Consider the following 12391-nt stretch of genomic DNA (forward strand, 5'->3'; position numbering starts at 1 on the left):
CCACCTGTGCTTAACCCGCTGCGCTACAGCCCGACTCCCCTTCTTAATTTTTCTAACCAGAGCACTGAGCAGCTCAGGTTTATAATGGATTGGAGAATTGAACCTGAGACCTTGGAGCCACCCATAACGTTCTTTTTTTCTTTTTCTTAATGCTTTATTTATTTATTTATTTATTTATTTATTTATTTATTTATTTATTTATTATTGTATAGAGGCAAAGAGAAATTGAGAGGGGAAGATAGAGAGGGAGAGAGACATTGAGACACCTGCAGCCCTTTCACCACTCATAAAGCTTTTCCCTTGCAGGTGGGGACCGGGGCTTGAACCTGGATCCTTGCACTCTATAATGTGCGCGCTTAGCCAAGTGCACCACCGCCTGCCCCCCCCCCCCATAACTTTCTTTTAAACTTTAATTCCTTTTTTATAATTATTTTATTTAGTAAGCCTTTCTTGTTATTGATGTCATTATTGTTAGATAGAACAGAGAAATGGAGAAAGGAGGGGAAGACAGAGAGGGGGAGAGAAAGATAGACACCTGCAGACCTGCTTCACCACCTGTCAAGTGACTCCCCTGCAGGTGGGGAGCTGGGGGCTCGAACTGGGATCTTAACACCGGTCATTGAACTTTGTGTCATGTGTGCTTAACCCACTGTGCTGCCACCCAACTCCCAAACTTTAATTCTTTCAAAACACATCTGACTTTGATGCAATTTATCTTTTTTTTTTAATTTATGATTTCAGTAAATTTGAATATATCTCTTGTTGATTTAACAGGTGGGGATCCTTTGGGGCAATTTGCTGTTGAAAATATACAGAATGAATGGAAAGTCTATGTGAAGAAACCTCTAGATAGGGAAAAAAGGGACAATTATCTTCTCACTATAACAGCAACTGATGGAACCTTCTCTTCAAAAGCTATAGTTGAAGTAAAAGTTCTTGATGCAAATGACAATAGTCCAGTTTGTGAAAAGGTAGGCTACTCTTCTTTCTTTAAAGTTATTTATTACTAACTCAGATTTCTTAAACCTATCAATAGAATTGTCATGTGGTCCAGGAGTATAATTCAGATGCATTTTATATCTTAAATCTTTTACTGTTTAAGCAGAGGTGGGGCAAAAATTAGGATAACTTCAGAACTATTTTGGGGAATGCTAAATAGGCTAAAGCCCTCACTAGAAGTACTGTGAATTAATAATAGGACTGTGGTTGTGTTTTAAAATGCTCCATAAGTTTTCATGAAGCAGTAGCTATCATTTGGCAATGAAAGAATTTTTTTTGGGGGGTGGGTGGGAAAGAGGGAGAATGGTGGCAATGGAAGATTTTTTTTTTTGGTTGGGGTGGGACAGAGGGAGAATGGGGAGTAATCTGAGCAGCAGCGCCTTTTACAGAGCTCTGTAACCACTTTGGGGTATGGGTTTTCTATACATCGAGAAACTGACAAGGTAATGATGTTGTTCCTGCACCTGTGGAGCCTGCCATTTAATAGAAGAACAACTTAGACAACAAAGAAGAGCAGTTCCAATCCGAGTTTGCAAGGTGAAGACTTAAAATGACTAGTTCCTAGGGCCGGAGGAGGAGGAAGAGAAAAAAATGTTGAGACAGTGCTTCAGGAGATGGTGAATAGTTTATGAGGGGAGGAATTAGAAAGACAATGGGGTGTGAGGATAATTGAATTATAGACACCTGTGAAGGTCATTTCAAGAAACTGGAAACTTTATCCTAGAAAAAGTAAGGACTCTGATACTTTGATATTTGAAAGATGGAGATAACATGAATCAAGAACTGCCTGAAGTGAATTTGAAGGCCAGGAGATAGCTCACCCAGTAGGGCACCTCTTGGAAGCACTGTTGTTGCCCAGAGGAAGCTCCATGGATGGTGGAACCAGTACTTTGGTATCTGCCCATAGCCACTCTGTGTCTATTTATTTTTCTCTCCCTTCCTGTCTTTATCTATCTGATAGGGAGGGAAAATCAGCCAGTGACCGGTAGAATGAGGATGAATATTCAGGAAGGGTATGTAAACTTGGCGTATGAATTTGCAAAAATAATGACAATGAAAGAAAGAGTAGAGAAAAGTATTTACCTAGGGAGAATGGAGCAGAGATGGAAGAATGAGAACAGTTAGAAGTACAGTGTTGGGAGTCGGGTGGTAGCATAGCAGGTTAAGCCCATGTGGCACAAAGCACAAGGATCTGTGTAAGGATCCTGGTCAAGCCCCTGGCTCCTGACCTGCAGGGGAGTCGCTTCACAAACAGTGAAGCAGGTCTGCAGGTGTCTGTCTTTTGCTCCCCCTCTCTGTCTTCCCCTCCTCTCTCCATTTCTCTATGCCCTATCTAACAACGACGACATCAATAACAACAACAACAATAATAACTACAATAGCAATAAACCAAGGGCAACAAAAGAGGAAATAAGTAAATAAATGTTAAAAAAAATTAAAAAAAATAGAAGTACAATATTATTGTACCTGTGGAGAAGGGAAAGCTATATCAGGTAAATGAATACTTAATTGTGCCAGAAGGCAACATGAATTTCTGAGAGACTGAGGTAATTCCAGTCTGTGTTGGTATACTCTTTTCTTTTTGACAGTATTTGAAGAGCAGAGAATTTTATGTGTGTGTGTGTATGTGTGCACACCTGTATGGAAAATACCATGTAGAAATCAAGTTATCTTTTTTTAACATTTGCAGATGAGTTGAATATAATAATGTACTATCATGTTAGGTAATAATGAAATCCATACACTGGGTCATTTGAAACAGTTATTATTATAAAATACTGATGCATAAAATGAATCAAAATGTAGTTTACTTAAAACTGTGTACATGTCAAGAAACCAAATCCAACAAAATCTTGTGTATTGTGGGGCTGGGTGGTGGTGCACCTAGTTAAGTGCATGCATTACAGTGCATTGGGACCTGGGAAAGCTTTGACTCTCAAGCATGAGGTCCTGAGTTCTCGATCCCCGACAGCACATGTGCCGGAGTGATGTCTGGATCTTTCTTTTTCCTCCTATCTTTCTCATAAATAAATAAACAAATTAACAAATAAATAAAATATTTAAAAAGGGGGGGGAGAAGATCACTGTATTTTTTCATGGAGCTTCCTTTTGTGCTATGATGGTTCCATGTAGTGCTGGGACTTGTGCATGGAAAGATGTGTGCCATACTTGCATAGCTCTTTTCCGGGGGGGGTTGGGGGGAGTGTGAGAAAGAGGAGCTGAAGTTTCACCTTGTATTTACCTCTAGTTGTTTTTTTTTTTTTAGATACAAAACACATTGATTTTTGAATGTAAAATTACTATGTCTTACTTAGCTCCTGCTTGTTTTTAAAGAAAAGCATTGAAGATTTCTGGGGTTTTAATTTTTACGTATTTTCTCTGTTTTCTGAGGTAAAGTTAAATGCTTTCTGTCAGCAGTTGTATTGATTTTGAATTTTTATGTTAATAATATTTAAAATCTTTGCAGGATTTATATTCAGACATGATTCCAGAAGATGCATTTCCTGGGAAATTGGTTATGCAGGTCTCTGCTACAGATGCAGATATCCGTTCCAATGCTGAAATTGCTTACACATTATTTGGTCCCGGTGCAGAAAAATTCCAACTAAATCCAGATACAGGTAATGACAGAGCTTAGAGCAGAATTAATTATGTTTCAACACATCATCCATGTGGGCTGCAGCACAAGAGAAATGTAAAGTTACATTTTTGTTATTGTGAAATATATTCTGGTTCGACAAAAATTGACATGTTTTGGAGATCCAAACAGTAATTTAATGTGTAAATTTTGGGTGAGATTAAAAATTAACAAATATCACCAAAACCATGAACCAGGGAGTAGAAGATTAGAAGTTACTTAACTTACATCAACTTAAAAAAAAAATCTGTAAAGTTAAAACATATATAACAAAATACTTGCTTTATTTATTTTATAGAATTGATTTTCTTTAGTTTGTAACCATAAGTTTTGCCATATTCATTAAAATTTTGAATAGTATTCTGCTAATTTATAAATTATCAGAATAATTTTTCCTTGATTTATATTTTGTAAAATTAAAATCAAGTAATACTGCATCTTTGGTAAATTCATAGTGCTTTTTTGTGTAGAAAAACACAAAAAAAATTGATCATGGCTTTTCTAACAATCCAGTTGTTTTCATTTATATTCTCCCTATCACCCCTAGAGAGCTACTTGCAAACATAAGAATCTAGTTTTTCAGTTAGTTTTTAAAATTAGAATTTAGTAAATAAGGTAACTCATATTTTTGGTGACATTAGATGTAATATGGACGGGCCCTAACCTTAAGATTTGTGACTTAAAGTGTTGGTACGTGGCAGTGTGTGACAATGTCTATACTCATGCAGTGGTTGACTCTGTCCTTGATCAATCTGTTCTCTAAAGGAAGGTTGCTACTTATTTGTGTAACTGTAAAAGAAAAAAGGAAGAAATAAGATGTGCTATTACAGTTTGCATCTTACATTTCACGTGAGTCCATTTGTCCTTGTTTGCTTGCTTTTAGGTGAATTGAAAACATTAGCCCCCCTTGATCGTGAAGAACAGGCAGTTTATAATCTTCAAGTTAAGGCCACAGATGGAGGGGGAAGATTCTGTCAAGCTAATATTGTGCTCACTTTAGACGATGTGAATGATAATACCCCTGAATTCTCTGCTGATCCATATACCGTTACTGTGTTTGAAAACACGGAGCCTGGAACCTTGCTGACTAGAGTGCAGGCCTCAGACGCAGATGCAGGTATCATCTGGATGACACATTGTCTTACAGCACAACCAATATTCACCCTATTTAAATTAGTTGGCACTTCGTACATGTTAAATTACTGATGATGTTAATTCCTTAGCATAAAAACGGAATATCTTTTAAAAATATTTTTAAAAAATATTTATTTTCCCTTTTGTTGCCCTTGTTGTTTTTTATTGTTATTATTGATGTTGTTGTTGGATAGGACAGAGAGAAATGGAGAGAGGAAGGGGAGACAGAGAGGGAGAGAGAAAGACAGACACCTGCAGACCTGCTTCACCACCATTTCTAGTTAATGACTGTTAATTACTTTTCATATTATATTTGAAGTAATTAGTGAAAACTGATTAGTTATTTTGTAGACAAACCATTAGTGACATAAAGAAATCTAGTATCATAGAAACATAACAAAAGCACAGCCTATATTGTTGATTTTATATACCTTTCAAATTTGTTGTTGCCACCAGCACGACTTTCTCAGATATGGAAATACTGGGTTGTTGGCAAAGTGGTGACTCATTTTTGCATAGAAAATTATAGAAGAAATTAGTCATAACTTTTTGCGATAACCCAACAGAAAGGGAAAGACCCCTCAGCACTGAGGCTTCTTCCAGTACAATGGCTAAAATCAAACCTAGGTCTTGTACTTTTGATTTTTTTTCTAGGTGGACATAAGGCTAAACTTTATATCCATAACATTTTGATAGCCTGAAATAATTTTGTTGACCATATCAATAACGAAAAATGAATGAGAAGACAGCAAAATACTGCTTTTAAAATAAAGTCTTTGTTACTGATGTTAAATAATAAGCCTTTATTTTAAAAGATTTATGGAGGCTATTATTAAGTTCTTATACAAGAGAGTCATAGTCATAAGCATAAGAATCTTTATGTCTGTTAACATTTCTCCTGTTCGGGGGTCGGACGGTAGCGCAGTGGGTTAAGCGCACATGGCGCAAGGCGCAAGGACCGGTGTAAGAATCCCGGTTCGAGCCCCCGGCTCCCCACCTGCAGGGGAGTCGCTTCACAGGCGGTGAAGCAGGTCTGCAGGTGTCTGTCTTTCTCTCCCCCTCTCTGTCTTCCCCTCCTCTCTCCATTTCTCTGTATCCTATCCAGCAATAAACGACATCAACAACAACAATGATAATCACAACAAGGCTACAATAGTAAGGGCAACAAAAGGGGGAATAGGGTGGCCTCCAGGAGCAGTGGATTCATGGTGCAGGCACTGAGCCCCAGCAATAACCCTGGAGGCAAAAAAAAAACATTTCTTCTGTTTAATATTCTCTTTTAATGTGTTCAGGCTTCCTGAATTAAAATACCTGGCATGTTGTGTTTTGACAGGATTGAATCGCAAGATAACCTACTCGATGATTAACTCTGCTGACGGACAGTTCTCCATTAATGAGTTATCTGGAATCATTCAGCTAGAAAGACCTTTGGATAGAGAACTACAAGCAGTATATACTCTAACTTTGAAAGCTGTAGATCAAGGTTTGCCAAGGAGGCTGACAGCTACTGGCACTGTGATTGTATCAGTTTTGGATATAAATGACAACCCACCTGTGTTTGAATATCGTGAATATGGTGCTACTGTATCTGAGGACATTCTGATTGGAACAGAGGTTCTTCAAGTGTATGCAGCAAGTCGTGATATTGAAGCAAATGCAGAGATCACCTATTCAATAATAAGTGGGAACGAACATGGAAAATTCAGCATAGATTCTAAAACAGGTATCTTGTTATATAGAAATAAGAGGAAAGAAACCATTCTGCAAAAAAGAGATTAGATTGTCAAGCACTCTGCTTATGCAAAGTGGCAGTAAGTGCACTAAAAAGATGAAATTCAACAACTTTAAACTAAAATTGTACATAAAAATGCATTTCCAGCATATACATTATAAACTTATAAGCTAACTTTAAGTAGAAAAGGTATCACTCTAAAGATAGTTCTTCCTAGGGCAATGGTGAATCTTGTATGATGGCTTCAAATAAGATTGTTTATATCTTTTTGTCGACAGTTTCTGTAGAGGGCATCGGATAGTTGATTGCACTGACTTCTTTATTATTTCTAGTTATATGTAACAGCTGAAGCACATTTTGTTATTTTTTTTTACCAGAGCATTGTTCAGCTCTGGCTTATGGTGGTATTGGGGATTGAAACTGGGACATCTGAGACTCAAGGCATGAAAGTCTTTAGTATAACCATTATGCTATCTTCCCAGCCTACACCTGAAGTTCTTTGAATGATATTGGATTGTCATGACATTTTTTTTTTGCATTAAAAAATGTAGCAAAAATAAATCATGACTTTCCCAACAACCTAATACTTTGATTAGCAAAGTCAAAAGTCAGAGGAGCTATTGACTTTTTTGCATAAATGCCTTGATACTCCTGCTAGTAAGTAGTCTACAATAGTTTTGGCTCCTAGGACATTCAAATAAGTTGCTCCATTCACACTATATTTAATTTTATGTGATTACTTCAGATAAAGACTAGGTGTGTGATGATGCTATTTTAAATATCATAGAATTTTTGTTTTTCTTTTTATCCAATTCTCATTTTAAGTAGAGTGGATTATCTTGAAATGAAAAGGAAAGATGGTACAAGAATTGTTAAATCTAATGTTTTAATGATAGAATGTAAACAGTTATTCTAGAGTTTACTTCTTAAATAAAAGGCTGTTTCTACGCAAAAGGAAAGCAGAAAGAAAATGAAATTAAAAGTCACAGTACTTTTTAAAATTTTATTTTGCTTATTAGACTATTATGAAGTCTTTAGTGAACTATAGTTGAGAAGAGATTAAAAAAAAAACAACTATAGGGGTCAGTCAGTGGTGCACCTGCTTAAGTGCACACTTACCAGTGTACAAGCCTCTAGTTCTCACCTACAGGGGGAAGGCTTCACAAGTAGTGAAGCAGTGTTGCAATTCTCTCTCTTGCCCCTCCCCCCTCTCTTTCTCCCTCTACCTGTCTATCTCCCTAACCCCTCTTGGTTTCTCTCTGTCTCTATTCAGTGAGCAAAGTTTAAAAAAAAACAAAAAGCGGAGAGGGGTCAGGTGGTGGTGTACCTTGTTGAGCACATGTTACAATGCTTAAGGACCTGGGCTCAAGCTCCTAGTCCCCACCTGCAGGGAGAAAGCTTTGCAAATAGTGAAGCAGTGCTGCAGGTATCTATCATCCCTCTTCCCTCTAGATTTCCAGCTGTCTCTATCCAGTAAATAAAGAGAACTTAAAAATATATAAATAAAAGAAAATCATTTTAATAAATGATTTTTACATAAATGCCATTGACAAGGTTACAAAATAAGTAACCAGTGAAAAGCAATAAATACATACCCAAGCGTGGGAAACTTTTATATCTTCATTGTTGGATTAAGAAATTAGGAAAAAAAAAAAGGAAGAAAGAAAATCCATAAATGGCGAGTAATTTTTTGAAGAGAAAATTAGAATTCTTTTTGGAAGTTGTCTATTTCATTGTATGTAATAGGAGACAGTGTTGGCATTTTAAAGTATTGGAGATAACTTTGATTTTTTTTTTTTTTTTGGTCAGGAGCCGTATTTATCATTGAGAATCTGGATTATGAAAACTCTCATGAATATTATCTGACTGTAGAAGCTACTGATGGAGGCACTCCTTCATTAAGTGATGTCGCAACTGTGAACATTAATGTAACAGATATCAATGATAACACACCAGTCTTCAGCCAAGACACCTACACAGCAGTGATCGGTGAAGATGCTGTTCTTGAGCAATCTGTCATCACGGTGTGTGTGGTTTTCCCCCCTATATACAGTTTTGGTTTTGTTATTGTAGGGGTCTTTTTTGTTTGTTTACCTTTGCAGAAATTGAGTTTTTGTTCTCAACTTAGTTTGAAAATGACTTCTAGATAGGGAAATGTTTTTTTGTTAATTGAATCAACAATTGACTAGTAGATATAATTGCGTTAATATAGCCATCTGTCGATACTAGAGATGTGCTTAGTGGATTTCTGTCTTTTTCTTTAGCTGTCTTCTAAACAAGAGTATAATGCTTTCTTAGGTTATGGCTGATGATGCTGATGGACCTTTGAATAGCCACATCCACTATTCAATTATAGATGGCAATCAAGGAAGTCCATTTACAATTGACCCAAACAAGGGAGAAGTGAAAGTGACCAAACTTCTAGATCGTGAAACGGTAAGTGGGAAATTTTAGCATAAGTTTCTTTTACAGATTAGCAAATCCACAAGTACAAGTTCCTTGTAATAAATATTATTTTCTGGACATGATGGAAAGTACCCTGTTCTTAGAAACTGACAAGAAAGATAGAAAAACTTGAAAAATAATTACAGTGGGAAGATCTCAAGAACATTAGAGATGTGTTTTTAACTAATACGAGATTTGGACAATAACAGTTGTATTTAGGAAGAAATAGCCCATCTTCTGTTGTGTGGTTTTGCTTATTATTATTAGAATAGTCATACAAAGAAGTGAAGGGGGGTAAGGTAGAATGGTATTTTAGGAACAGATTATAGGACACACACAGTTCACACTTGATGCTCCAGGCCTTAGATGATCTGAATATTTGTAAGTCTACATCCAAAGTTATAAGGAAAATGCTTTTGGAGAAGAGTTCTACAGGTCTTAAGTGTTATCTAGAGGACCATGGAAGGAGGAAGATAAAATAACAGTCAGTTGTGAGATATGCTACTTCCCAAACATTCTGACTTTAAAAATTGCACAATTTTAAATTTAGGATAATAAAATGAGTGCCTTTCTAAGGGGCATCCAAGAATCTACTATTTATAACATTTTCTGTTGAGCAGATTTTTATTTTGTAGATGCATTATTTGCAGTATGCTTATAGATTAAGTAATTTCCCACACAGAGGACATGGTAAAAACACTAAGCCTTTCCAGGTTGTCAGTCAGGCATGTACGCTTCTGTTCTTGAGCTGTGTGAAAATGCACATACATTCTCTCTGTCTTGTCCCCCCCCCCCCAAAGATTTCAGGTTACACACTCACAGTTCAGGCTTCTGATAATGGTAGTCCACCGAGAGTCAACACAACCACTGTCAACATAGATGTGTCTGATGTCAATGACAACGCTCCCCTCTTCTCCAAGGGAAACTACAGTGTTTTTATACAGGTAATCCTCAAAATGCTGGAGAGTGCATTGCATGCCTTCCTTTTGAAATGACTCACTGTCTTCATTCATTAGTTTGATATATTTCTTCCCCCTCTAAAATGACTGCCTTTTAGAAAAATGGAAAAAAAGTAAACTTCAGTATTAGAAGATGAACATTTTAAAGATGAAACCAAGCTTTTGGCTCTGTGTGTGTGTGTTTAAGTTTTTAAGATGTTTTCTTCACTGGCTTGATGTGCTGCTGTAGTTTTTCCTCCTTGCAGAGCAAGGGCCCACTTTTATTTCTCCTTCCTCCTTTACCCCATTTCCTCACTTCTCTTTATTCCATCTCTCTACCTTACTGTCATTTTCTACTCCATCTTGCTTTTGTCCTAGCCCTCCTCCATCACCACTTCTCTTCATATTCCATACTTTATCTACCACAAAACATTTCATTTCACATTTGTACCCACCTCTCCAACCAGTTTTCATTCCCTCTTTCAATTTTATTTTCATTTTCCATACCTTTCTCTGTCCCTGCTCTCATTTATCCCCATTGCCACCTTTTACCACTCCTTCTGTCTCCTCCTTTCAAGTAAAGTAACAGTAGGTTTTGACTTCTCAGTCATTCTTATTACAGAAGTTTTGAGTACGTCTCTTACCATAAAGGTTTAATTTAATTCTTGTATTGCACCAAAGTAAAAGACTCTAGAGTTGGGGGAGGGTTCAGGTCCTGGAACATGATAGCAGAGGAGGATCTACTGGGGGTTGTATTGTTATGTGGAAATGTTATGAATGTACAAATTATTTTATTTATTTATTTATTTATTTAAATTCTTTACAGGAAAACAAGCCCATTGGCTTCAGTGTACTACAGCTTGTAGTAACAGACAAAGATTCTTCTCATAATGGGCCTCCCTTCTTCTTTACTATTGAGAATGGAAATAATGACAAAGCATTTGAAATTAATCAGCAAGGAGTCCTCCTGACTTCAGCTGCCATAAAGAGGAAAGTGAAAGATCATTATTTACTACATGTTAAGGTATTGAAGTATTTCTCTTAATTTTACTCTTGATACATAGAGAAGATGTACTGATAATTTATCTTTGTATATGTAAACAACATTTCACAAGAAAACAAATACATAGTGTTATCTTTTTTTTTTAAGGGGCTCATTTATTCACTTGTTTCTTTTTTTATCAGAGGCATGTGAACTAAACTTCAGTGCAATTTAGTGAAAGAGCTGTAAGGGAGACTTTATCCTTTCCTTTTTTTTTTTTCATGGAAAGAAGTGTCTAAATTGATAATTTTTGTTAACTTGAAAAGCAAAAAAATATTTTTATTATACTTTAAACAATGGCCTATTGCTGCTGATATTTTAAATTTTTTTTCTTGCAGGTGGAAGATAATGGAAAACCTCAGTTATCATCTTTGACATATGTTGACATTAGAGTAATTGAAGAAAGCATCTACCCTCCTGCAATTTTTCCACTGGAAATTTTTATTACTACTGTGGGAGAGGAATACTCAGGTGGTGTCATTGGGAAGATTCATGCAACAGACCAAGATGTTTATGACACTTTAACCTACAGTCTTGATCCCCAAATGGACAACCTCTTCTCTGTTTCCAGCACAGGGGGTAAGCTGATAGCACACAAAAAACTAGACATAGGACAATACCCTCTCAACATCAGTGTAACAGATGGAAAGTTTACAACGGCAGCTGACATCACCGTGCACATCAGACAAGTTACACAAGAGATGTTGAACCACACCATTGCTATTCGCTTTGCCAATCTCACTCCAGAAGAGTTTGTTGGTGACTACTGGCGCAATTTCCAGCGAGCTTTAAGGAACATCTTAGGTCTGAAGAGGAATGACATACAGATTGTTAGTTTGCAGCCCTCTGAACCTCACCCACATCTGGATGTCTTACTTTTTGTAGAGAAATCTGGTAGTGCCCAGGTTTCAACAAAACAGCTTCTGCACAAGATCAATTCTTCTCTGACTGATATTGAGGAAATCATTGGTGTCCGGATATTAGATATATTCCAGAAGCTCTGTGCAGGATTGGATTGCCCATGGAAATTTTGTGATGAAAAGGTATCTGTAGACGAAAATGTCATGTCAACGCATAGCACAGCTAGACTCAGTTTTGTGACTCCCCGCCACCATAGAACAGCTGTGTGTCTCTGCAAAGGTAATACACATTAAGCAGGTGAAAATCAGTGGTATAGATTATTTCCTGTATAGCCTTTAAAGACAACACATTATACTTCATTTTTGATGTTTTTATTAATGAGATCTTTTTTTTTTGAAGAGGGAAAATGTCCACTTGTTCACCACGGATGTGAAGACAATCCATGTCCTCAGGGATCTGAATGTGTCTCTGATCCCAGAGAAGAAAAGTATACCTGTGTCTGCTCGGGTGGCAAGTTTGGACAGTGCCCAGGTGAGATTCTGATGAACAGCTTCTCGGTACAATGTATGTAAACTAGACGCTTCCCTTTAACTGTGCATTAT

At 36.9% G+C, this 12391-nt stretch overlaps 1 protein-coding gene across 6 annotated transcripts in view; it reads left to right on the plus strand.

The window, feature by feature from the left end:
- The window catches only part of FAT1 (FAT atypical cadherin 1), a 135654-nt gene that overhangs the window by 105785 nt on the left and 17478 nt on the right, over nt 1-12391 (plus strand). For all 6 annotated transcript variants that reach the window (XR_009547664.1, XR_009547665.1, XM_060183644.1 and 3 more), the window contains exons 11-20: nt 775-971; nt 3467-3620; nt 4521-4754; nt 6105-6494; nt 8313-8527; nt 8802-8939; nt 9749-9892; nt 10713-10910; nt 11267-12068; nt 12189-12320. Coding sequence is in view for 4 of the 6 variants with exons in the window: in XM_060183644.1 (XP_060039627.1) it covers nt 775-971; nt 3467-3620; nt 4521-4754; nt 6105-6494; nt 8313-8527; nt 8802-8939; nt 9749-9892; nt 10713-10910; nt 11267-12068; nt 12189-12320 (2604 nt within the window). In the remaining 2 variants the exon portion in view is untranslated. The remainder of the gene's footprint in view (nt 1-774; nt 972-3466; nt 3621-4520; nt 4755-6104; nt 6495-8312; nt 8528-8801; nt 8940-9748; nt 9893-10712; nt 10911-11266; nt 12069-12188; nt 12321-12391) is intronic.

Source organism: Erinaceus europaeus, chromosome 2 (genome assembly GCF_950295315.1).
Source record: "Erinaceus europaeus chromosome 2, mEriEur2.1, whole genome shotgun sequence".
In the NCBI taxonomy this organism is placed as follows: domain Eukaryota; kingdom Metazoa; phylum Chordata; class Mammalia; order Eulipotyphla; family Erinaceidae; genus Erinaceus; species Erinaceus europaeus.